This window comes from Furipterus horrens, unplaced genomic scaffold (genome assembly GCF_987537825.1).
Source record: "Furipterus horrens unplaced genomic scaffold, mFurHor1.1.pri manual_scaffold_8, whole genome shotgun sequence".
NCBI classification, from domain to species: domain Eukaryota; kingdom Metazoa; phylum Chordata; class Mammalia; order Chiroptera; family Furipteridae; genus Furipterus; species Furipterus horrens.
The window spans coordinates 109959226-109984898 of record NW_028327178.1 but is presented as its reverse complement, the minus strand read 5'-3'; the positions used below and the strand labels follow the sequence as shown (position 1 = coordinate 109984898).

Below are 25673 nucleotides of genomic sequence, written 5' to 3'. Positions count from 1 at the left end.
GGCCGCTGGGGCGGCCGGGGCGATGGGAGTGGGGCCCTTGTCTGGTGTCGCAGGACGGGACTTTTCTAGGAGCCTCTGGGCTTGGGTCCCACTTACAGAGGGCCTGGCAGGGCAGGACCACTCACCCTGGCCCCCACCCTCAGACCAAAGGACCAACCAAGGCCCCTTCCCTTCCCCATGAGGCTGCTTAAAACTGCAGACTGGAGGGTCGAGGGGGACCCCGCGTGCGTCCTGCACCGCCCTGGGTGCGTGGGGCCAGGCCCGGGCAAGCAGCAGCTACGGCAGGGGCCTGGGTGTCTGCCCGTGTGCCCTCCCTCAGGGCTGTCCTGAGGGCCCCGTGAGCTGGGGGTCCACGCGTGGCACGTTCCAGGGGACGGGGCCCCGCAGGTCGGAGGGGAGTCAGAGCGTGTGTTGCAGTCCCGCTGTGAGACGCTGGGCCCAGGCTTCCTGCGCTGGCAGATGCGTGATCACTGCACCCTCACCCACGCCCGCGGTGTCTCCTCTCAGGGACATTTCCCACACCTGGCTCCTGCCTGGCCTTGGGTTGTCGGGGGCTGGGCAGCATGCTGGTGGGCAGATGGAGGGGGGATGTGCGTGTGTGCGAGAGCGGCTTCCCAGGGCCGGGGGCAGGGGGAGGGGACGGGAGGTGGGGCACCTGCCAGGAGCCGTGAGAAGCAAGGGGCCACGCTGTGTCCCTCATTAAAATTAAGGTCTGAGCAGAAGCTCATTTCTCTCTTAACTAAAACAGCTCCCAGGTGGGCTCCCCAGGTCGTGGGGGAAGGGTCCACCTGTCAGCAATAGCACCAGCGTCACTGGGAGCTTCCCGCCTGGCCCCGAGTCTTGCAAGGTCTCCCTTGTTACAGCCTCCTGGGATAGCTCAGCCCCCCACCCCCCAACAGCGTCCCCTCCTGACCTCACCCTGGTCACACCCGCGTCCATGACCTCCAACCACCTGCTGCCGTCCCGTGGGCGTGTGCACAAGGGGGCCATCGGCAGGGCCTCCCGAGGCCTGGGCCGGGCCGGAGGGGTCTGTCCTCGCCGGCCGACCCCCATTTTCCCCCGCATCCCACTGGGTGGCGGCCCCCAGGCCCCCCACCCAACTGCCTCATCCTCCCTGCACCCCGGCTCTGCTGCCCACCCTCCAAGGCCGGGCTCCTCCTCATCGACTCCAGAGACCTGCTCAGCGCTGCTGTCCTGCGGGGCCCGGGCAAGGCCGGCTGGGACTTCCTGCCAGGAGACGGGCAGGGACTCTGCCCTGTGGCCGCGTCCCTGTGTCCCGGGGGGCTCTCACGTGCATTTGGCAGCCACCTGACCCCAGCGCGCCAGTCCCAGAGCCCCCCGTTTGTGCTCCCCGAGCCCAGAGCCCCGAGCAGGTGCTCTCAGACCCTCCGCTGAGTGGACGGTCTCACCATCCACACCAAACCCCACCGTGCTCACCCGCCCGGCGTCCCTGAGCGCCACCGGCTTCTGAACACGGGGACAAAAACAAGGCAGGCGAGGCCGACTGTTTCCAGGGGGACTTTATTGACTCCTCAGAGCAACGTGCTGGGGCCGCCCGCGCCAGGCCGCGACGCTGCGCGGGGCCCTCCTCCCTGGGACCAAGAACGACCGCCAGGCACTAAAGACACATGGAAAACATCGACGCGCTTCCCTTTTTTTTTTCATTTTTTTTCTTCCTTCCCTTTTTTTTTTTTTTTTTTGGTACAAAATGATACAAACAACAATACAAAATAGTTGTGCTGTTGACGATTACAAAAGAAGTCGGGACGTCTGTCTGACGGCGCGATGCTCGGACCTGCAGCGTGAACGGTCCCCGTCGGAACCCTCTCCGGAGCAGCCACAGGCATGCGGGCTGCCGCGCACGGTGTCCATTTCCAAAAGAAACATGCAAGAACGGAAACCCGCGTGGAGGGGGAGCAGAAGGAACAGCAGGACGCATTCCGGTTACGCAGGGGGCGCCGGCAGCCGCCTCGAGTGCCTCGCGTGCGTGCGCTACGTCGCCGGACGCCTGTGCGCCCCTGATTTTGTCATGGTTTTGGTGTAACTCCCTTGAGCATTGACAACAGTTGGGACCCCCTCCCCCAGCTTCTGACCTTGGAGAGAATAGAGTTGTGCTCCCCAGGGACCCAGTGCTGGCTGGTGCTCCTACGGGGGACGCGAAGGCGTCTCTGGGCCTGGTGACTGGCCGTTGCCCTGACACTTCGGACGTGCTGAGGGACACGAGAAAGAGGAGGCCTCTTGGCACACACAGAGGCCCTGGCGGGGGCGCCACAACCAAGGCCAGGGCCTCCCGACACTGCGCCCCGCCGCGCGCCCGTCGCGCTCACAGAACCAGCTCCCTAAGGACACTCGGCCGTGTGCTGGCTGTGCGCATGGCCTCCGCTGCCCGGTGGGTCCCCTGGCCGGGGACACGAATCTACAAGCTACGTAAGAGACGTTTGACACTGATTGTACACTAGCTAACGCTAACTTGTTGGCCTTGGAACAGAGTTCTGGCGTGGATCTGAGAGGGCACCCACCTTCCTCTGCCCCCGGGGGCTGCTGGGCTGGGAGGGAGAGGGCGCAGGTGTCCCGCCGTCTGGGAGCAGGACGGGCACGGGAAGGCCTGTCGGTGTCCCCCGGCGGGCTGCTGTGCCCTCAGCCTAAACGAACCAGGCTCCTGGCAGTGACGAGAGGCGGGGGAGGGGAAGGAGCGAAGGGAGGCTCGTGAGACGGACGTGGATGTCCACGTCCCCGCTCCCTGTGGACGGGGGCAGAGGGGCAGCGGAGGGGTCAGCAAGGGCTCAGCGGGGATGGTGCGCGGGCTGCTGCATCCTGGCCGGTGGGGCACAGTTGTCCCTGAGGTGAGCCCCGGGGGCCCAGGAGGCCTCAGGATTTCAGAGAGAGGGGTTCATAGCTGCCTCAGCTCCTGAGCCACATTCATGCTTAGCTCTGCACCTGGAGGATGAACTTGCCCCAAACAGGCAAACACAGAACAGCACAGCTCACTTCCCACCAGCCCTGGCCACGCCCCAGGCACGGGACCATTCTCCACCCGACCCGGGCGATTTGCATAGCACAGCTTAGGACTGGGGGGGTCCTGGTCCCCTCCCCTTCTCAGGTCACCCCGACATGCAACACGTGACACAGTGACCTCCTCCTCCCGGCGCAGGCAGCCATGCACGGGGGGTCAGAGTGGACAGAGCCCGCCGCAGACCCTCTACCAGACACATGCCGTGGCTTGCGGCCCCACTCGGCTCTGGGAGAATGGACGGAGCTGGTGGTGAGTCTGGTTTGGGGAAGGACCCTGACGTCCAGTGTGGACACACCCATGTGCACTGCACACCCATGCGCCCACTCAAGTTCACCTTCAAGGCCAAAGCTGTTTAGGAAGAGGATGACCATGGAACGGCGACAGGCCGTGGGAGGAGGAGCGGCCCCAGGACCCCCAGATGGAGACCAGCTTCCTTGTCCTTTGTCACCTAGAACTCCCCTCCCCCAGGGGACTCTGCGGCCAAGTCCTTCCCTGGGCCAGCGGCCATGTCCCCCTTCCTCAGGGAGCCCACGATGGAGCAGGGGCAAGGGTTCCCCCTTGAGGGAGCCCTCTTCCTGTGTCCTGCAGGCCAGAGGCGCCTTCATGCCCAGGGATGCCCCAGCTGCCGCTTCTCACCCAGCGCAGGATCCGGATCACCACAGGGGTCTCCCGGGGGCCCCTGGGATACAGCCCCTGTCGCTGTCCCTGCTGTTGAACTGACCGCCGCGGTCCTGGAGGGAGTCCGACTGGCCGTCCACAGGGCAGGTCCCGCTCCGGGCACCGGGCCGCGAACCCTCCACAGCTGCTCAGTGCTGACGTGGTTCCGAGGCTGCTGTCTCCAGCTGGTGCCGCCCAGGCCTCCCGTGCGTGGACGGACAGCAGGACGGGGCTCTCAGGCGCGTTCCCAGCAGTCGTGGCATGCACATGGTTCCGAGTGTCGGAAGCTCTGGTCTGCCCAGGCCTCAGATTGTGCCCGGCCCTGGCGGCTGGTGGCGCTGGGAGCAGCCTGGGGGCTGGGCTGACCTGTGGCCACTGGGTCTCTGATGGGTTCGGTCTGGAGAGGAGGAGGGCTCAGGCCAGGGTCTGGGGGGACACTGGCTGGTTTAGGCTGTGGCTTCTCAGGACACCATACTGTCCCAGACCAACAGCAGTGGGGACATGGGTGATGTTCGGGATGATAGCTGTCCCTGGGCAGGCCTAATGGTTGACTCGGGGCACCCAGGATATAGTCAAGGACAGAGACAGTCCCTGGGAACCCCACCCGCTCCAGCTATTTAAGCATCTGGGGGTGGGGGGCGGTCAGCCAGAAACTCAGTGAAAGCCAGATGCACGTGGTGGGGCCTCTGGTCACGGGTATGGCCAGCCCCAGGGGACACGTGGCTGCTAGAGCTGAGGCTGGGCCTCCCCGCTGCCCGGTCTCGGGAACCCCCAAGGCACCCAGGGGACCCTGTGGACAGCACATCACGAGGGCGCAGAAGGGCTGTTGCGATTTTGACCCCAAACTATTTTTTCTTTGTAAATTTTGTCAAGTGAGGTACCCACTTTTTTCCTTCATAAAAAAGGCCAATAAATAAAAAATAAAAAAAAGAGACACATTCTCCCCGGTTCCTAAATTGGTGCCTTCAGAGCTAGGAGCCGGGGGTCGGGGGGACTTGGTCTGTCTGCTTTAGTCACTCCTGAGTTTGAGGAAAACTGATACACGTACCGAAAGGCACTTTCATTTCTTTTAACAGTGCTTCTGTTCTACGAAATTCAAGTGAAGACAGAGCGCCTCTTCCTGTCTTTCAGATGTAAGTCAGCTACTGTGACGGGCGGCGGGGCGAGAAGTGTTCATGCCAGACAGCTCAATGTGGGGGGGTGGGGGCGGGGGGACCCCCTAGCACACCACTAAGTGACAGGACCGCAGGGAGTCCGGGGGGTGGACCGGCGGCCACCCCCGGTCCTGCTCCTCCGGCGTCCGTCCGTCCGTCCGTCCTCCGAGCGCTGGTCCCGCTTTGGTCTGGGGAGCAGAGGCCGGTCAGTCCTCGCCGCCTCCGTACATGTCCGCCAGCTTCTTGAACCGGGGCCCCCAGTCGTTCAGGTAGTGGTAGTCCTGGTCCCCGGAGCTGGACGAGTTCAGGGAGCTGACGGAGCCTGCGGTGGAGCCGCTGCCCTCATAGTCAAAGACCAGCAGGGAGTCGTAGGGGGGCGCCGTGGGGTCGTTGTCGGCCGCCCGCAGTCCCTGGGGGCCGTGAGACTCGGTTAGGCGGGAGGGGGCCTGAGGACCAGGAAGGGGGAGCCCTGGGGAGGCCACGCGATGGGCCCTGCACACTGTAGGTGCTCAATAGGCGCTCCCTGCGTGCCGGCAAAGCGCCCCTCAGAGGACCGAGTAGGGGAGGGTGTTGCGGCAGTGGCTGGAGGTCCCAAGTTCAATGCCAGCCTGAGGCGGGAGCATGGGGTGGGGCGGGGGGTCGTGTTTCCTTGGTCACTGTCCCATGGAGTGTGGGCCTGAGGTGGCCGGGGGTCGGAGTTCGGAAGTTGTCAACTCTCCCCACCAACAAAACCTGGCGATGCGGCCGGCGTGGCTGGGGCCCTGCCCAGGTGACAACCTCTGTCCTGGAGCATGGCCCGAATGCCAAGCCTGGGGAAGGGATACACACCCCGCTCCGCGCCTGCGGGTGGGAGAGCTCTGCGGGCTGGGGTCTGCGCTGGCTCTCAGAGGTCCCCACCGCGGTCACTGGCCGGCTGACGCACCTCGCTGCCCACCCGTCCCGATCATTCAGGACCATGTTTTTACTTCCTCGAAGAATCATTCAGAGGTGGGTTTTCCCATGATGGGTTGGGAGGGGGTACTTTCGGGGGTTTTAAAAACCGTGTGACATCGGAGACCGTGAGCGCGTGCCGAACGGGCAGTTGCGGGAACCTCACTCGGGGCGTAGGGCACGTCCGTGCGGGGGCCGCGCTGAGGGATCCCCGCCTCTCTGCCGAGTCCTCCCCGGGGTGTCTGTTTCCATAATCATACGTGGGTGGGGACATGAGTGTGGCCAGCCCCCTCAGAGGCACCCCCGGGAGCACAGGGAGGGGCTTGTCCGAGGCCTGGCTGCGCCCACAAGGGCATCTGCGTCCCCTCCACACCCCCAGCCTGGCCCGTGTGTGTTCACAGGGTTTTACTTTCAGGGGAGGCCCCTGCTGGGGGCTCGCTCTGCCTGAGCACCCACCTCGCTGATGAAGTCGCCGATGTCCCCGGGGCGGGGCACCACAGGCCTGACCGGGTACTGGGGCTCGGCGCACACGGGCCGCTCGTCCACGCGCCGCACGCCGGCCGCCTTGCTCAGCACGTGCTCCACGGCCTCCGGCTGCTGCAGCTGGCTGAGGTCGTAGTCCTGGACGCGCGTGCGGGGTCAGTGCGCCCAAGAGCCCACGGTCCCATTCTGTCCCCGGGTCTGCCTGCCCGCAATGCCTGCCTCCTCCCTTCCGTCAGTGCCCCCGCGCTGCCCTCGCGGCCCGGTGGCCCCCGGGGGACCCCACTGCCCACGCCGCTCCGCTCCCTCGCACACTCCTCAGAGCAGCCGGCAGCCAGGGCGGCTGTCGCCCTTGTCGGTGTGTGCGGGGCGGCACTAAGCTTTAGCTGGGGAAGGGTTGGCCCCGAGTCCCACAGTGGCCCTGGTGGATCTGGCATCCGACCCAGGAGCTCCCCAAAGTCCCCCTCCCGGGTGCACTGCCTCCTGGTCACCCGACAGCCCTGGCAGCAGGCCTGTCCCCCCAGCCCTTGGGGCACAGGGAGCAGGGGGACGGGGTCTGGAGTGGAGGCAGGTTCTGCAGGGAGGAGGTGGTGCCCGGAAACGCCGGCAGGGGGCTGCGTGGGGGCAGAGGGCTGTCCTGGCTGGGGGTGCCCCCTCCCCCACGGCAGAGGACACGCCTTCCGGGCGGTGGGGTGGCCTCACCTGGTCCTCCTCGCCGCCGCCCTCCTCGTCGTACTTGAGGATGTTGTCACGCACGTCGTCCTCCGGGTCGATGAGCAGCTGCTTCGTGTGGCGCTCCTTCTCCCGCCGCTTCATCCACACGACAAACAGCAGGACCATGGCTGCGGGGTGGGGGGGCGTGTGAGCAGACTCTGCGTGGGCACGCGTGCTCCCGAGCACGGATAGGAGTGGGCTGCGCGCCCGTGAGAACGTGTGCGCGCATGTGCACAGCTGTGTGTGTGTTTGTGTGTGTGTGTGTGTGTGCATGAAGCACGTACACACTTGTGCGTGAGGACAGTTCCTGCGAGCGGGCCTGGGTGCTCGCACACCCACGAGTGTGTGTCCGTGAGCACAGGGACCAGTTCAACCGGGTCTCCGACGGCCCCTAGAGGTGGCTGAGGCTGGGAGACGCGGCGCCAGGGCCCGCCTGGCCCCGCCCCCGCCCGCCCGGCCCGGCCCCGGCCCCGCCCCCGCTTGGCCCGGCCCCGCCCCCGTCCGCCCGGCCCCGCCCCGGACCCGCCCCCCGCCCGCCCCGGACCCGCCCGCGCCCGCCCGGCCCCGCCCCCGCCCACTCACTCAGCAGGAGGACAACGCAGAGGAGGATGGCAGCGATGGCCCCCGTGCCCAGGCCGGCCGCCGCCACCGCGCCCACGGCAGTGCAGTCGCCGTTCTCGTCGCACGGGCACACCTTGACCTTGATGATGGACGTGTTGGAGAGGGGCGGGTTCCCGGAGTCTGTGACGATGATGGGGACGTCGTACACCCCGGCCTCCAGGTACAGGGTGCGCAGGCTGAGCTGGGCGTAGTCACCTGGCACAGGCGACAGCGGAGGCCGTGTCAGTCAACGGCCGGCCCCCTTCCGCAGCGCGGCTCTGGGGGGCGGACCGAGCCCGCGCGCACGAGAGTCTGCGTCTGCCTGGTCGACACACACGTACACACGTGCACACATTGGTGTACTTCATGACAGGCACATGCACACAGCGCAGGCACACATGCACACAGGTTTACTCATAAGCACACTCACATACACAGGTATACCCATGTACAGGCGCACAAACATACACAGGTATACTCATGTACAGGTGCACACATACACACGTATACTTGTGTACACACATGCAATGCACACATAGGTATACTCATGTACAAGCACATGCACACACAGGTATACCCATGTACAAGCACATGCGCACACAGGCATACTCATGTACAAGCACACACGTGCACACATGTATACCCATGTCCAAGCACACGCGTGCACACAGATATGCTCATGTCCAAGCACACACGCACACACATGTACACAAACACTACATCTCACCATGAAGGTAAAATACATTGGCAATCTAAGAAACGACTTTCCAACACGTAGGATGAAGGAATTATTTCCTTATTACATGAAGAGTTTTACCAAATCAGTTCTAAAACGAAAAACCTCGAAGACAAGCGGGCAGGAGCACTGAGCAGGCAGTCACAGAAGAACCACGACGGGGGCGACCCCCGTAGGGAAGAGCGTCCCCAGCAGTGAGGGCACAGGGGGCCACCACGGTTTGGGCTGAGAACTCGGGAGACGCCCTAAAACCAGTGTCCCGTGCGGGTGCGGCTCCGGCCCGGCCCCCGCAGCTGGGGATGGGCGGGGCCTTTCAGAGGCGTCCCGCACGCAGCTGCCTGCTTGCGGGCCAGGCCCGGGGCGGGGCTCACCGTTCAGGCGGGTGACGGTCCAGTTCCTGCGCACGGCGGCCGGCACGAAGGGCAGCTCGAAGACGTAGGGGCCGACGTTGGGGTCCATGTCCGCGTCGGCCGCGGTGATGTTGATGGCGCCGAGGCGGGGCCTCTCGCAGACCTGCGCTTCCTTGGGCGTCAGCTCGGGGGCGTTGTCATTGATGTCGATGAGGTAGATCTGCAGGGTCCCGGTGCCGCTGGCCGGGGGGATCCCTGCGGGACAGACACAGGGGGCCACGCGGGGTCACGCCTGACACTCCATGGCCACCGGACAGACCTCAGCGCCCCCAGGACGGTCCCACGGCCTGGACCATAGCCCCGAACCCGCCCCGACACCCACTCCACGGCACACGGCACGTGAACAGACAGCAGCAGAGCAGGGCCACGGAGCACACACGTGCACACACATGTGCACACGTCCACGCACACAGCTTCACACTGACCGCAGCTCGCCAGGGAGACACGGGAGTGGCCAGAGTGAGCCTGGCGCCTCAGCCCTGGCCGTGGGCTGCCTCCCTCCAGCCCTCTTCTACGTGGGAGAAAATAAACCTACTTGTGTTGAAATTACTGTCACGACCACGCAGCTGACCCTGGTTCTAACAGACACACACTGGCCCCCGGAATATCAGCGGTGCGAGGGAGGGGCCTTCGTCTGGCCTGTCGCTGGGACGGCGCCCGGCACAGAGCAGGGGCCCAGGGAGTCATCACCGCGGCAGTGACGGTGCTGCCTGGCGCGGGCCCTGTCCCCTTGGCAAGGGCTGCTCTGCCAAAACGCTCGTGCGGCTCAGCTGCCTCAGTTTACAGGTGGAGAGGCTGAGAAGCAGTTCAGCCACGGCAGGGCGGGGACAGGTGAGTGGCCGTGGGAATGACTGGACAGGCACCAGAAAGCTGGTGGCCGGGCAGAGTGATGATGCTTTGAATGAACTCAGGGACGGTGACTGCCTGGGGTCCCGGAAGGGCGGTGAGGCCCTGGTCCCGGCTCTGCGTGGGGCACCTGGCACCCGGCCCCCCACCCTGGCATCCCCTCTGGGTGCTGGTGGGCCTCCCTCGGCCTCCCTGCCAGTGCCCATGGCTGCGGGAAGCACCCACAGTCACCCAGAGCGGGCGTACCGTTGTCGGCCGCCAGGAAGGTGGCCTCGTAGACGTTGTTTCTGATGTAGAGGGACTCGCGGTCGAGGACAGCCGCCGTGGTGACCTGCCCGTTGGTGGCGTTCATGTGCAGCCAGCTCGCAGGGTCCGACAGCTTTGAGTACCTGCAGAGGTCGGCGTGGGAGGTGAGGCGCAAGGGGGGCGGGGGGCGGGGCACAGGCCGGGCAGGAGTGCTCTGGGGCACCGGCCTGCGCGCTGAGTCCGTGGGAGGCTTCCCCTGCAGCCCCGCACAGCGTCCTCCCACGACGGGAAGGTGGCAACCGGGACTCATGGTCACTGAGGTGAATGGCTGCGTGTCCCCACCAGGACCCCAGGGGGCAGATGCTCTCATTGCTCCCATTCACAGGTGGGGACACTGAGGCACAGAGAGGCCAGAGTGGGACCCGCCTGATCCCTGAGGTCGTTTGTGGGTCAGGACACTGCCCGAGCTGTGGCATCCAGCCCCTGGTTTGCCTGCCTGCATCAGGCAGGCCGTGACCCCCGCTGTCGGCAGGACTGGGTCCCGCCGGGAAAGACGCTGCAGGTGGGGCTGCCTGCAGCCCTGAGGGGACCTCGTGGTTGCAGGTTCCACCGGGCCTTGGGGCTCCTCTCCCTAGGAACGGGGGTGCGCGGACCCACCTCACCGCCTGCTGCATGAAGCGGTCGGGGTCCACCGCCGAGAAGGTGGTGAGAGCTGTGCCGGGGGGCGCGCCCTCCTCCAGGCGGATGAGCTTGTGGTTGGAGGGGAAGTAGGGGGCCTCGTTGACGTCCGTGACTGAGATGGTCACCCCTGCGGTGGACTGGAAGGACATCTGGATCCCGCTGGCCAGGGGCGCCTGGTTGGACACCATCACAGTGAGCATGAACGCCCTGTTCAGCTCGTAGTCCACTGCCTGCAATGGGAGAGGCCGCGGTGAGCTGCGGGGGTGCCCGCGGGGCTGGACGGCGGGTGCCCACAGGGCTGGGTGGTCAGCACCCCCGCCCCATCTGCCAGTGCGCTTCCCACCCTGCTCTGTGCCCAGGAGGCTGGTCCCCAGGGACGCTGTCCCCAGGCCCCCCGTCTTCAGCTTCCTGCTGGGTTTGGCCACTAGGAGGAGAGAGTTAGGGTACAGGACCCCCGATAAGTGCTGGGCCGGGTCTCCGGTCTGCTCACTAAGGAATGAGGTGCAGAGAGAAGGGATTTAAAAATCAAGGTGCGTCAGAGCTCGAGCAGCCTGGGCGCAGAGCCGAGACGGGGTCACAGCCTGACGCTGCTGTGCGGGGGAGCAGCGGCTGCGGCAGAGGTCGGGGTTCTGGAGCTGAGGTCTGCAGGGTGCCCCCCGCCCTCCGCTGCCCCGGGTGACCTTGGGACGCCCTCATCCTCTCCAGGCATGGCCTCCTTGCCTGCTGACGGAAGGGGTGCTTCCTGCGGCCTCCCGGGACGCAGTGAGACGCCACCTCCCCCCGGGGCACACGTGTCCTCACGCTGACATGCCCCCTCACAGCCCAGCACAGGGCCTGGAGCATGTGGGGGGTGGTCCGACACCTCCCTTGTCTGTCCCGCTTCCCCGCATGACGCTGTGTGTGCTAGGGGTAAGTCTGTGGCTACGGGGGGCCTTGCACCCAGAGGCGTCACCCTGGCAGGACCCTTGGTGGCCCAGGCTGGCTGCCCGCCTCCTGAGGCATGCAATGCAGAACCAATCATCTGTCCCCCTTGCCTGGAAGATTCCGCCGGGGTCTTCCATCCGGAGACCATGACCACCCCCTCGCCCCGCCCTCTCTCCCTGGACGTCACACACCTCCAAGCCCACCTGCCCTCAAGTGGTGTCAGGCTCAACCCCGCCCCCGGGACCGAAGGGCAGCCAAGGCGTGAGCCCCTCCCCCAGGCTCCTGCTGCATTTAAATTCACTGTCAGGCACACCCGCCGCATCTCTGTCTGCGAACAGCCCCCTCGAGGCCGATCTCTCCCACCGTGTCCAGGGGTCTGTGTCTCCGGAGGACACGGAGAAAGGCTGCATGTCAGGCGTTAAAACCGTCACCAGCCTGAGCAAGGACACCTTCCAGAAAGATCGTTATGGCCAGTCAAGCCAACAGGAGGGTAAAATAAAGCAGGTTTGTAACGGAGGAATCGATAGGTAATTTGCTCCAACACTTTCCAAGCGTGTTGCGGGGCTGCCTTCTGGACACGGCCGTGACCGTGCGTGAAGGTGAGGATGTGGGTGGTGTGGGCGGGGCCCCCAGGGTGCTCACTCCACTCCGGGCGTCGGGGCTGGTGGGAAGGAGGGGCCAGGGCAGCCGACCCCCGAGCTGATCCCCTTCCCGGTACTCCTGCTGCCTGCCCCTCCTCGTGGCCCCCTCTGGCCTCAGGCCAGCCTTGTCTCTGGGAGGTCCTGGTGAGGGCAGGAGCACCTGTGGTCAGCCCTGGGGGGCTCTCCCTGGAGGAGGCTGTGACTTCATGGCTGGAGGAGGGAGAGAGGCGGCGTGGAAGGGCAGAGGGGACAACAGCTCCTGGGAAGGGTGGGGACGGTGACAGATGTCCCGGTGGGGGCCCTGAGAGCCAACGAGCAGTGCGCCCAAGCCGGGCAGAGCCCGAGAGGTGCCAGGGGGCATGGTGGGCAGGGCCGGGACCGGGAGGACCCGCCGAGGTGCCCGTGGGCTTCCTTTGCCAGTGAGCCAGCTGGACCGCAGCTCCGAGGAGGGATGAGGCCGCAGGGGGTGCTGCAGGCAGCTGGGGGCCTGTTCACCTGACCCTCTGCCCAGGGCCCTGCCCCCCAAACATGCAGATATCAGGGAGGCGTCCCCTCCACTGGGGACGTGGCACTAGAACTGGAAGCTGGGTCATTGCCGGAAGGAGAGGTGCTCTGCCTTGGAGACACCTGGGACTCCCCGCCCCGTGTCCCCTCTGTGGGTGTGCACCCCCGTGGCTGACGGTGACGGGCTGGGTTTGCGGTGTGTGTACATGGCACAGAGCCTGATGCTCCTAGGGGCCCAGGGACCGTGCATGAAATTAAAGGGAGCTTCACCTGCACTGAGCCAGATCCTCTCTATCCAGGATCTATTCTAATGTGAGCGATGAACCCGGGCATAGCTCCCCGACAGCCTCATTTTATGGAGGAGGAAACGGAGGCACAGAGTGGGTGGCTGGCCCACGGCAGGGGTCAGAGAGCAAAGAGCCAGCGTGGGATCCAAGAACCAATGTCCCCAAGGCTGCAACCTCCCCTGGGGGCTGGGTCCCCTCCCTGCCCCTTCAGCCCTGCACCCTGCACATGCCCACCCTCCCGGCTGCCCGGAGGAGCGTGTCTGGAACTCCGGTGTCCCCACCAAAGCCCAGATTTGAAAATGCGGAGGAGACGTCCCTCCTGACAGACTGCAGGCAGACATCTGAGAGATGTGCCCTGCAAGGAGTGAAAGTGGAAAGGGAAGAAAAGCGGGGAAAGCGTGGTGTCACCTGCTCAGTTCCACCTGCAACATGGTGACCATGGCCGTGGGGGCCGTTGGGCAGTGCCACTCTTGGCTCAAAGCGTTCCGAAACCAGTTTTTGAATTTGCACGCCGCCCTGAGATTCACTCGTGAATTTGAACAGAGTCATGACCAGGATGCGGCGTCACCCCCAGGGTCCCTCCTGCTGCCCGTGTGCGGCCACACACCATCCCCACCCCCAACACACTTCTGGAGACCCGACCAGGGAGACGGTTTGGGAGCGGAGACGCACGGGCCTAAGTCGCTCAGAAAACACAGAAGGAGCTTCAGGCATTAGCAGGACATGCCCTGGCGTTTCATTGCAAAACTACGCCTCCCAGGAGAAGAGTGGATGGAACAGCTGTGGGACATTTACACAATGAGATTCTACTTGGCCGTGAAGAAGAAACGTTCACCCTCCGGGGCAGCCTGGATGGACCTGGAGAGCATTGAGTGCAGTAAGCCGGTCAGAGGAAGACGAACACCATATGATGTCACTTGTACGTGGAATCGAATGAACAAACTGAACTGACAAGCAAAGTGCAGACAGACTCGCAGACGGAGAGCAGGTGACAGCTCTGGGGTGGGTGGGGGCAGTTGGGGGCGGAGGGACAGAGAGAAAAGGAAAAAGGGCTCACAGACACGGACAACGGTATGGGGATGGCCGGGGGGTATGAGGGGTTAAATGGTGATGGAGAAAACACAATTAAACACAAAAAACGAAGGAATAACCCTCCAGGACTACGGTGGCCTTGCCCCAGGAGTGCAAGGACGGGTTAACACCTGACAGCCTGTGAATGGGCCGCGTCCTGCAGGGAGGGGCTGGGAGGTAGCCTCCTCAGCGGTGGTTGGCCCGTCAGGCCACCGAGACCCTGCCGGCCACCGGACCGGGTCCTGATGAAGGCCGCCTCTGCCACTAGCGGGTTGGGTACTGTCCTTTGTCCTTGGAGTGAGGGGTGGCATGCACTTCCCCAAGTGCCACTTCTGTTGAATCTGCCCTGGGGACAGGCCAGGGACGCTGGCAGGAGGCAAGGAGAGCACCCACCTTCACCACGGTGACCAGGCCCTCGTTGGTGACGGGGTCCGTGCGGATGCTGAAGTGCCCTGAGGGGTCCCCGCTGATGATGCGGTAGACAGCGTTCCAGTTTGGGGAGTGGGGCTGATCCCGGTCCATCACGGTGAGGTTTGCGACCACGGTCTCCACCCGGTTCTCGGGGACTTCCCCTGCATACTGTGGAGGGTGACAGAAGGGGACGCCATGGACCCTTTAGGAGCCGGAAGAGGTCGGGAGAGATTCTCCACCAGCTGCTCCCAGACTGGGTCCCCCCCACCCCATGCTCCTGGTGGCGGCATCTTTGGGGCTCTGGCTCCTTTGGGGGTGCTTGGCAAGGCCTGAGGCTCCTGTCTGCACCGGTCACAGCCAAACTAAGCCTTGTCTGTGCATGCGTGTGCTCACCCCCCCCGCCCCCACCTCAGGCCTCTCTCCTGAGGTCCCCTCAGGCCTTTCCCGTGTCAACAAAGGACCCCTGCAAACCCTGCGGACACACGGGAGCCCGCGAGGTGTCCTTGCAGGATGCGGATGCAGAGCAGGCAAGTGGCCACTCCTGAGCAGTGTCACTCTGGGCTCCTGTCCCCTGGTGGCCCTGACACAGGCCTGGGGCGGAGGTCCATGCACCTGGTGGCCCCCGGTGGCGCTCCCACACCTGCTGCATGTGCCCCTCATGTGCTCTGGCAGCTTCCCACTCCGCTTCGGCTCCAGCGGTGTTGCTGGAGAGCCCCCGCCTCAGCCCGGCTTTGAGGGAACACCAGGCCCAGTGAGGCCCCATGGAGCCTCCTGTCCCCCCAAGTGGGTTTCTATCCCTGGGAGTCACGGGCCTGTCATTGCGTGTCTTGGGCAGAGCTGCATGTGCCTGAGTCTGATTCCTTCCGGACTTGGGGGAGAAGTTTATTTGAAGAGTGTTTTAATTCATGCAAGTTTAATAAAGGCTCACGGAGAAAGGCCTAAGCTGATAAATCCAGAGTAGGATTTTCATATGAGCCTCTCCCCAGCCGAAACGCGTTCTCAATTTAATTTCCCAGGTTTTCGGGCACAGGGACGCCTCTCCCCTGCCCCATGGGATGCGAAGGCAGCGCTTGGGGGAGGAGAGAATTTTAAGGGTTGGCCCGGACTCTCTCGCCTAGAGGGTGAATCCAGAATTCAGATGCACTCCTGTCCCCAGAGGCAGGTGAATTTCAGGTCCCAGCACTTGTGGCAGAAACCCACGCGGCTCCCTGGGGACGGTCAGCGTAGAGGAGGGTTTGGGTGAGAACAGGAAGGGCCACGTGCAAGGACACCCCCTCGGCCGAGCGAGAGGTCCCACACTGGCCGCCTGCCACACACACAAGACCCTGGACCCTCCAGTGTTCACGCCACATGAAAGCCGCTGCCCCAAGATGGTGCTTTGTTTGTGCTCCGAGTTCTTGGAACCATCGCTGGTCCCAGCTGCCCCTCAGGGCACAAGACACTGGCTTCTCCCCTGACCTCCCGCCCCTGGTGCTGCCATCTACCTGGTTTTCCCGGCCTGGAACTCAGGGCTCCGGCCCCATGAAGCCCAGAGCCATGGCCACTGGCCCGGAAGCCCCTGTTCGGCCAGGATGTGTTCCAGGGAGGGGCTGCGGACGCCTGGGGCCGGTGCCCTCAGACCCCAGGAGGGGCAGGAATGGCCGGATGAGCCGGCCCCAACGCCAGGGGCCGGACGCTGAGTCTCCTGGGCATGAGGCTAACCAGAGGTGCTTGGGACAGGCCTGCGGGCTGTGTCCTGGGGCCCCTGGCCCTCAGCAGCCCCCGGGCTCTCCCTGAGAGAGCCCTGAGTGAGAGCAGCGGCTGGGTCAGCCTGCAGAGCAGGGGAGGCCAGGATGAGGTTCAATTAACATTTAACAGGAGTCAGATGGCACAACACCCCCATCCCAGCTTCTGCTGATTGCTCCTGATTAGGCTCGTTAAGGACCGCCCGCTGGGCGAGGGGGCGTGGCCAACCCTCTGCCCCGCTCTCCGCTGTGCCCAGCAGACAGTGTCCTAGGCTTCCCGCCTGTCACCTGTCCCGAGGGGACATGACACTGGCCACCCCGATCCCAAGAATTTAAAGATGCCCAGTGATCCCATGTGGCCCAGAGCACCTGCTGCTGGGACGGGAGACCCACACTCTGAGGAGCGGTGTGTTCTGAGGAACCCTGCCAGACCCCGAATCCCTGGGGTGCCTCCCTCAGCACACCCCGGGGTGCTTGGCGCCAAGCCCAGGGGGCACTCGTGGTGACCAGCGGGTGCGGCTGAGCCCCGAGCTGCCCAGGTCGCCAGGGTGCCTCCTGCTGGAAGCCCGTCCTTCACTCCCATCAGGGACCACCGGCTGGCTGCCTTCTGCCCTGGTTTCCATGGCGACCGCAGTGGTCCTGAGGCTGATTCCTGGGGGGCCCTGGGGGTAGGGGGCTGTCACACCCCGACACTGGAGTTCCTCGGGCAGGCACCAGGACAGCGGTGTCCCTAGGAAGTGTCCTCGCTCGCACGCAGGCACCCCCCCTGGACCGCCTGAGACCCCTGACTCGGAAGATGGGTCTGGGGCGCCGTGGGCTGCCCGCCCGCACCCCATGACGCTACGGCCCTGCTCTGCGGAGCGGGTGAGTGGCGTCCACCTGCGGGGGGGGCTGCGCTGGCCCGGGCCCGGCCTAGAGAGCCTGTCACCGACACAGAAGGCGGCCAGGTGTGGGCGAGGCCGCGCTGGGACCTGGGGCCCGGGCACCCTTATTCTCCCAGGGCTTCGAGGGAGCTGCTCAGCGCACGCCCGACTCCCCGGGACGCTCGCTCTGGGCCTGTCCCGCCGTCGCCGCTGCCTGCCCTGCCGGCGATCTGCGCCATGACCACCAGGCGGCGCTGTGCGCTCACGGCCACGGCCGCCGCGCAGAGCCCGGGACCGCGGATGCAGGGATGTGGGGCTCGGGGACTCTGACTGGGGAAGGGCGCGCGGGGGCGCGGTTAGGGGCAGATGCGGGGATGCTCGGGGCTGTGCTGTGGCTCGTCTGGGGGGCTCTGGCCCATGAGATGCCTTCATGGCAAGCTGACTGGCCCACCCGAAGAAGAAGGGGTCTCCTCTCCGTCCCCCACCACTTCCCTGCCCCTCCCTTAGCTGTTCAGTTAAAGCACAGCTTCTGGGGTCCGTCCTGCTGCCTGCGTCCAGTCTGTGTGAGTCTGGGCAAGTGACAGCGTCTCGCAGCCTCGGCATCGTCCCCTAACCGGCCCTGACCCCACGGTGGGTGGGGGTCGGGCAGACCTGGCAGTGCCTGGCAGGACGGCCACACAGCGGGCGGGGGCTGCAGTTGTCACCCCCCTCACTATGCGCCCGCTCCGCCCTGCTGTGGCCCCGGGAGAGGCAGCTCCGAGGTGACGTGTGGTCTCGGGCAGCCTCAACCTCCAGCCCCGCTGTGACCCTCCCCTCGGCTGTCCTAGCCCCCGGCCCTGCTGTGCTGCTGGACGGGTGCCCGAGGGGGCAGTGTGTGCCCCCACTGCGCCAGCTCCCCACTTGGGGGCCCTGAAAGACAGCTTGTGGATGCAGTGCTTCTCGCCAAGGACCTGGGAGTCATGAGGGAGAGGGGACAGAGCAGGGGACGGAGCAGAGACAGGGCCCCAGAGACCGCCACGCAGCACAGAGCGGGCTCCTCCAACATGCTGGGCACTGAGCGAGCCTCCAGGGTTTCATGCGAAGGGGCCACCTGGGGACAGCAGCTTTGTGACCCCAGAGCTCCACCCTGGGACGTTGCCTGCACGCGGGCACTTTGTCTCTGTAACGCGTGGGCTCTAGACCAGGGGTGGCCGTCCAGTAACCTTCTGGGGGTGAGCGGATGAATGGCTGTCCCCCAGGGGCCTGGGTCACTTAGGCCCGGCCTCACGTGGGGCGTGGTCGCCACCTGCTGGCCAGCCTGACAGGGAAGAAGGCCCTGTTTGTCCTCACTGCCTCCCTGGCCCCCGTTTCCCTCTCTGCTCACAGAGGCCTTGGGGGGCCAGCTGAGTTCCTCCTGCAGGGACCTGCCTGTCCCCGGCCAAGGACCCATCTGGCACCCCCAGTGGGCCCACGGCCCCTGCGCCCACACACGTGTAACCAGGAGTGGCTAGGACAGCGGCCCCTCGCCAGGGCCCAGACGCCACCTGTCCTCTGTTCTGTCTCGAGAGAGAGGACTGCAGGCCAGCCCGGGGCGGAGGTCCCAGAAGTGCTACCAACATCAGCCCCCCTGCCCGGGCCTCTGTCCCCCCATCTGTCCGGCTCCTCCTATTGGCCACCAGCGAGGCCAGAAGCATCGCCCAGCGTCAGTGAGCTGGCGTGCGTGGCCACGCCCTGCGGGTGGCCGGGACTCACCGTGCTCGTGGTGAACTCTGGTGGGTTGTCGTTCACGTCTGTCACTGTGATGATGGCCGTGGCCGTGTTCGAGAGGCCGTAGTTAAGGTTCCCCTCCATGTCGGTGGCCTGGATGATGACTGTGTACTGCGGAACTTTCTAGAAGGAACAAGTTGGGGGAGAATGGGGCGTCAGCCTGGGGTTTAGTTCAGAGGCTGGTGACACTTTTCATCCAAGGGGCACGAGTTGGCCGTGACTGGGTCCCTGCCCTCTGGGAGGTGGCCGGCCACCGGGCTCCCGTGAGCTCTCAGGGTGAGACCTGGCGGAAGACCGTCTGCTGTGGGGAACCGCGCAGCCCTGGGAGTGGCCGTGTTTCCTCCTCGGTGGTTCTGGTTGTTGTAAGTGTAGATCGAAGTGGGTGCCAACACAGCGGGGCACCCGGGGCTGGGGAGCTGGGGGCCGCATTCGGTTTGGAAGGCCAGGGATGGACAGTTTGGAGACAGGGTGACATCCCACGGACGCGTGTCTGGAAGGGCCTCATTCCTGAGGGTTTTCGGTGTCCAGCTCAGCGGCGGGCTGGATGTTCCAATGGGAGGCACGCACTTCTCCCCTATTTGCAGGTGCACAGGTGCGAGCCCGCGCTGCGTTGGAACGAAGCACGGAAGGAGCACTCGGCCCTCAGAGGGAGGTGGGAGCTCCAACATCAGCCACCTGGCCCTCACAGGAGTCCCCAGGGCAGAGGTCCCTGAGGCAGCGGAGGTGGCCTTTTCCACAGCCCTGCTCTGAGCCAGAAATCACAGGTGCTTCCGGTGGGACAGATGGGGACAAGCCAGGAGGGGGTTCTCTGCTGGGACCACAGCCCACCTCTCCCTGGCACCATCGGGGGCCCAAGGCAGAAAGGGACCTCTGACATGCCTTCCAAGTGACGAACTACCCCGAGCCCTACTGCTCCACGAGGTGAAGGGAGAAGCCAGCTCCCAGCCATGCGACGCAGTGACATGCACTCAGGCTCCAGACTCGGACTCCAGAGAGAGTTAATTACAAGAGCAGACACTCACCACACTGTCTCTCCATCCATCCACCCACTCCACCTGTCATGTGTCCCCCCATCCTTGATATCGCCCTGTCTCTCCCTCCCACCGCAGCCACCCTGGCAGCAGGTGACAGGCATGGACGAGCCCGGCCGAGGCCAGAGGAGTCTCCCGCTGAGCCCAGCCCGAACCGACCATCCGAGGGACTGAGCTACATAAACCGCATTAAAGGGATGAGTCTCAGGCTGCTGAGTTTTGAGATCTCCCTTGTGCCGCGGAGCTAAACGGTGCACACCCGGAGCCTCCCCGCGGCCCCCCAGCGGCCCCCCAGCGGCGGGCCAGGCTGCAGACCCCTCTGCAGCCTCGTCTTGGACTGGGCTGCCCACGCCCTCTGTACAGCCTCCGTCGGTTCCGGACGCTGCCTCCCGCCACTGGCCCTTGCACAAGCTGTCCCGTGTGGAACGCGGCTTCTCCGGCTTTGCTCAGGTCTTTGCTCAAACGTCCCTTTGTTACGGAACTCGCCCGATGCAGCAGACCAGCGAGGCCCCACTGCCTGGCTGCCTCCACGGCGCGTGTCACAGTCTGATTCACAGCTGTCATGCTCGCTGCCGCGTCCCTCCTCACGCTGAGCCCTGGGGGCCACAGCTGCCTTACTGACCCCGGGGTCACATGCGGTGCCCAGCACGTGGCAGGTGCTCAGTGAACACGTCCTGAACGTACGTTCCCAAGTGACTGTGGAACAGCAGGTGGCCACTGGGGTCCCCGGGCGCCCATTAAGGCCTCTGGACATCTGTGGGCAGTTGGGAGACACAGGGGGCACTGTGGGGGGGTCCCCGATGCCACAGTGTGTACGAGGGGCCCGCCACTGCCGATCTGTGTAAATCAGGTCTTATCTGCATAGCCACGCCCTTCCCCTCACTCACTGCGAGGGGCCACAGCGCGTGAAGCCAGAGGACAGAGGCCGGCAACAAGGGAGAGGTTAGCCCAGAGGAGGGGGGGAGGGTGGTACCCCAGAATGTGTCCTGCAAATCACTGAATCGCTTCCTTCACCGGGGACCGTCCCCAGCCGCTGCCCAGAGGACGCCGCAGAGAAGCACATCATCGCAGAGAAGAGGGACACACCTGTGTGCATGCTTGTGTGTGTGCACACGCATTGGTGCATGCATACATGTATAAGCAGCCACATATGTATGTTTTCATGCGTGTCCATTGCATGCACCGAAGGGCATGCCTGTGGGTGCAGCCTGCCGCCACCAGGGGGCGCGCTGCCCTTGGCTTTGGGGGCCGCGTCGGGATCTGGCCTGTCCTGGGTGGGGGTGGGAAGCAGATCCGAGAGCAGGGGGCTGTGCCGCGGGGACCCCAGCAGAGCGCAGGGTCCGGCAAGGCCTGTGCGGGTCCCCCGGGAGGGCGGGCGTTCCCTGGCGCCTCTGGGCACAGACGCCCCGTCCACGCTCGTCCCGAGGGGGTGGGCCGGGCATGGTCTCTATTAAACACCTTGCTCAGGGCCTGGCTTCCCGGCCCCACGTGCCCGGCATCACTTCCCCGGGGGCCGGGTGAGTCAGGCCGGGGGAGTGGACCGCGCGGCTGAGGGTGCAGCCTTGTCCTCCGCAGGCTGCCCGCCGCCCAGCGGAGCCGCAGTGAATTCATTAAAATAGAACTTGGCCACTTTCAAGTTCAAGAGGAGGGAAGAAACCAGAGGAGGCTGTCCCTGGGGCTTCGTGGCCTCCCCCAGCTCAGCATTTACATTTTGCAGAACAGCCATCAGCAATGCAGCCGCAACCCTAGGAAAGCGCGCGGGGCTGCAGTCCCCCGCCTGGCCCGCGACCAGCGGGCGTCGGGAGGCTGGGAGGCCGCGGTCTGCACTGCCACCTGCAGCCTCTCCTGGCGGCCCCCCCAAAGGCTGTGCTTCTCTCCCAGGTGGGTGCCGGTGGCCCTGCTGGAGCCTCGGTCCCCAGACGCTGGGAGACGGGCCCCGGGGCTGGGCCCGGCCCGGGCCTGCTTCTCGCTCTGCTCAGCACCCAGGGACACGCCTGGGGTCACAGGACGGTCACTGAGGATGAGGAGTCACAGGCGCCACCTTGTTCACTTGGGGCTGGAGACGCTGTGGTCCCCGAAGTCACGCAGTCACCCTCTGACCAGCAATTTCTCTGCTGGGCACGTGCCCCAGAGGCTTGGACACTGGAGGGCAGACGCATGCTGTGTCCGGGTGCCAGCGGCTACGGTCACAGCGGCCACCGGTGGCAATGACCCAAGGTCTCCGACAGAGGAGTGAGTGACCTGAACGAGGTCCACCCACGAGGCAGGACGATTCGGCCACACGAGGAATCTGAGCCCCAGGGGCAGCGCCGGTGCCCCCGCCCCGGGCCCCGCCCCCTGGTGGGCGCTGGCCTGAGAGCAGGTCTGGCTGGGAGCGCGTCCTGGGCAGCTGCAGTGCCGGGGGGGCCCGGGGACCAGGGTGGACGGCCTGCGGCGCCCTGGGCCGACGAGTCTCCGTCCCCGAGTGCAGGGTCACGCTGGGAACAGGGAGCACAGACAGGAGCTTTTATGGTGTTTTTTCTTCCATTTCAGGGGCAACGTGGCGTCTGCTGCTTTCTCCCAGGCGTCTTTCTTCCTGGGAGACGCTGTGTGTAGGCCGGCAGGGGACGGCCTCTGGCAGCCCCGAGGTGCTGGGGACCGGCGTGTTTTACGACTCCCAGAGCCAGCGTCCCTGTGTGCTCCGGAGGCACCCGCTGGGGCGCAGTCCCCCGCACAGCCTGGGAGACGCACCTGCCCCCCCGCCCTGTTTCCTGCCGACTGCCCAGGATGCCAGACCGCACACTCCCAGCGAGGGGAACGCTCTCTCGCCGGCAGAAAGGTCCCCTGCATTTCCTGTCAGCACCTGCCCCTCGAGCCCACGTTCCAGCTCTGGGAGGGGGCTCAGGAGACTTAGGGGGTACAGAGATGGGGGAGGGGCGGGGCCCAGCACAGGGACGGCAGAGCCAAGAAGCTGGCAGCCACTACAGGGACATGGGAGGGGCCTTTCTGCCGCCTCGTTTGTGAGGGGGGCTGAGTGCGCCGTGCGGCCAGCAGGAGGCCCTTCTGCACAGGACACAGGACGCCCCCCGCGAGGGACACCTGGGGCGGCCCTGCTCACCCTCCGCTGTGCGGAGGGGGGCCTCTCATCTGCTCCTCGGTGCTGTTTTCTGCCACAAACGTGCTGCTTCTGTGATAAGAGGCACATCAGTGGCTGTGATGGTGGAAGGAAGCTGCGCTCCCCCTGGGCTCCCTGCACAGTGTGGCCACAGCGCACAGTGTGGCCACAGCGCACAGTGTGGCTAGAAACGCCGAACCCGCCTCCACCGGGAACGTGGCCGCGTCCTCCCAGGGCGCATGAACAAAACGCAGTTGACGATTTCCCACGTGGCCCTCCCGACGCTGCTCCCAAGGTGGTCTTGTCCCCAAATAACGTTTTCCTGAGTCTGATGTCGGCTGGTGACACCCGCCAGCCCCGGTCACAGCTGTGTTCATTCCTCCCTGAGATCTCTTCCTCTGACGGAAACGCAGGGTGGACGGTCTTGGAAAACATCCGGAAGGTGCTGGTTTTGCTTCCCTGGAAATCCAGGGGCCCGTGAGAGACTCTTTCAGCCCATCCTTGTCCGGGACGGAGGACACTTCAGGTCGGTGACGGCCGGCAGCACGAGGTCCTCAGAGCGGGATGGACTCCACTGAGAAGCGGGGCGCGGCCGGGCGGCGGGGGGCCCTGAGCGCCTGGTATTGCTCCGCGGGACTGGAAGCGGAGCCGCGTCTGTCCCATCGTGCCGGCCGTGCGCCTCCTCGTTAGGAAGCCGTGCGGGCGCAGGAGCTCCAGGAGTGGCATCCGCACCTCCACACACAAGAGACACTTGAACTGCGCGCGTCTCTTCCAAGTCTCTCCTGACATTTTAATCATGTAGAAGCGCTCAATTTACATAGCTCTGCCTAATTAGACACGGTGGCAATTACGTGTGTTGATTTTGCCCTTCCCAGAGAGGACTTCCTCTGTCGCGCGGGAAGCTGGCTCGTCTGCGGAGCCTCCCCCCAAAGACGCTGCGGCCCACCGGGCGTGAGTTCCGTGTCCTTGCCCACGAGCCCTTCCTGAATTCGGGTGTGTGGCCATCCCGCCAGAGCTGGGCCAGCGGGTCCTGGGGAGACACCATTCACGTGCGTCTTCCTCTGGGTCCTGTCCCCGGCGGGCCTGAGGGCAGAGATGGCACCGGTGGCCGGGGCAGGGGTGGACGCCCCGGCTGGGCAGGAGGTGGAGACTTGGTGGGGAGGGACCTGGGGCAGTCGGGGTAGTCAGGGCGGAGGGTCACGGGGGGTCAAAGGGTCATTGTCCGCCCGCCCCCCCGCGCTGTCGCCTGTGAGTGGTGGAGGGCGCCGCTCCCCCAGGCCCTGCTGCCCCGGGATCCTGGACGAGGAGCTGCCCCTGCGTCTGGCTCAGACCGTCTCGTGCGGGGCTTCACCATGGGGCCTCCAGACCGGCCCGAGTCCTGTCACTGCTCTCGTTGGGGAGGAGACTCCCGCCGTCACGGGAACCTTGTGTGCCCGGTGCAAGGGCAGCGTGGGGAGCTGGGGGGCCTCGGGGCGCGCAGGATGGGGACCCGTGGGGCTGGCTGTGGGGCGTGGGGGACCGTGCTGGCCTGGCAGCCGAGGACCGAGAGACGTTTGCGGCAGGACTGACTCTCGCGGTGCTCGCTGACAGTGACCGGTGACGGGCGCTCCTGTCCCCCCGGCAGCTGCAGAGCCCAGGTGCCAGCCGAGCCCACAAAGGCAGGCGTCTCTGCAGCTGCGGAGCTGGCGCCCGCTCGGCTCGTCCTCGGGGAGGAGCCCCTTTGATAGCGGCCGGCGAGCAGCTCTGCTTGAGGGCCCGTGTCATGTCGCGGTGACAGCCGGCGGGCTCGGTGCCAGTCACACTGATCAGGCCTGATGGCGCGTCGGGCGGGGCGGGGCCCGTCGTGTCTCGTCCCCCGCTGTCCTGTCTGCCTGATCAGCAGAGCCCGGCTCTCGGGGACTTGGTCGCCCGTCAGCTCCAGTCTAGTTTCACCTCTGTCAGGTGTCACCGCGGCGCGTGGGGGAGGGAGGCGCAGGAGCAAGCCGGGCTTCTCAGACAGGGGCCTTGGTGGGTGGCCAAGGCCGCCTGCTCGGTCCCCGTGTCCCTGTCCCAGGCCCAGACAGGGGCTCCTGGGGGACAGCCACCTGCTTCAGCCAATGAAACAGGGATCGGCCAGTTTGCACGGAACGTCCTTATACTGAAAGGGACTCGCTGTCTGTCTGGAGCTCAGACCCCGCGGGGCCTGGGGAGGGTTGAGGAGCCGGGCTGGGTGGGCGGGCATCCTGGGACCCACACATTTTCAGGGGTGCCCCCTTCCGTCTGGAGAGCACCACTGTCTCTAGGCTCCTCCTGCAGGGCTGCCTGGATGGTTAGCACACGGCCGCTCAGCCCACGGTGTCTGGCGCAGAGCGGGCGCGGGCCGGTGTCTGCACGGTGGGGGGGCAGGGAGGCCTCCCCTCGCCCTGCCCAGTGGGCCCCGCCGGTCTGTGCTCTGTCTTCCGTCGCTCCAACAACTGCCCTGTCGTTCACCAATAAATAAAAGCCAGGAATAGCCCCATCCAGGCCCCCGACAGCGACGCGTGCTCGGGGAGACTGTGTGCAGCGCGGGCTCCATGCTGGTAGCCGGCAGGCCCTCCGAGGTTGCGGGGTCTGGGAGCGCCCCTGCCATCTGCCGGTCCTTTCTGCTCTGCACAGAGGCTCTGGACCCGCCTTTCAGTCTCGAAGGCTCCGCTGCCCCCCTGGGCTCCCGCCGGGCTGGTGCCGGCTGCAGGTCATCTCCCAAGGGACGGGTGAGAGCTGAGGGGGCCCCGCCCGCCACCTGCTCCTGCACCCCGAGCGCACGCTCATCGCACAGGAGTGTGTGCAATGCAGGGCCCTGCTGGGGGGCACAGGGGGCAGTAGAGTCACCAGCGGAGGAGGCATCGCCCCGTCGCCCCCGCCGCCCTGCCCCGCAGGGCTCCCAGTGGCGTC

At 65.5% G+C, this 25673-nt stretch overlaps 1 protein-coding gene across 1 annotated transcript in view; it reads right to left on the bottom strand.

The window, feature by feature from the left end:
- Positions 1 to 1690: 1690 nt before the first annotated feature.
- CDH4 (cadherin 4) overlaps positions 1691 to 25673 on the bottom strand; it is a 70794-nt gene continuing 46811 nt past the window's right edge. Inside the window, exons 10-18 of the mRNA XM_090285057.1 lie at positions 18624 to 18761; positions 14288 to 14473; positions 10444 to 10697; positions 9787 to 9929; positions 8656 to 8889; positions 7531 to 7764; positions 6937 to 7076; positions 6211 to 6375; positions 1691 to 5234 (exon numbers count right to left, since the gene is read on the bottom strand). Coding sequence (XP_090141183.1) covers positions 5031 to 5234; positions 6211 to 6375; positions 6937 to 7076; positions 7531 to 7764; positions 8656 to 8889; positions 9787 to 9929; positions 10444 to 10697; positions 14288 to 14473; positions 18624 to 18761 — 1698 coding nt within the window. The 3' untranslated portion in view covers positions 1691 to 5030. The remainder of the gene's footprint in view (positions 5235 to 6210; positions 6376 to 6936; positions 7077 to 7530; positions 7765 to 8655; positions 8890 to 9786; positions 9930 to 10443; positions 10698 to 14287; positions 14474 to 18623; positions 18762 to 25673) is intronic.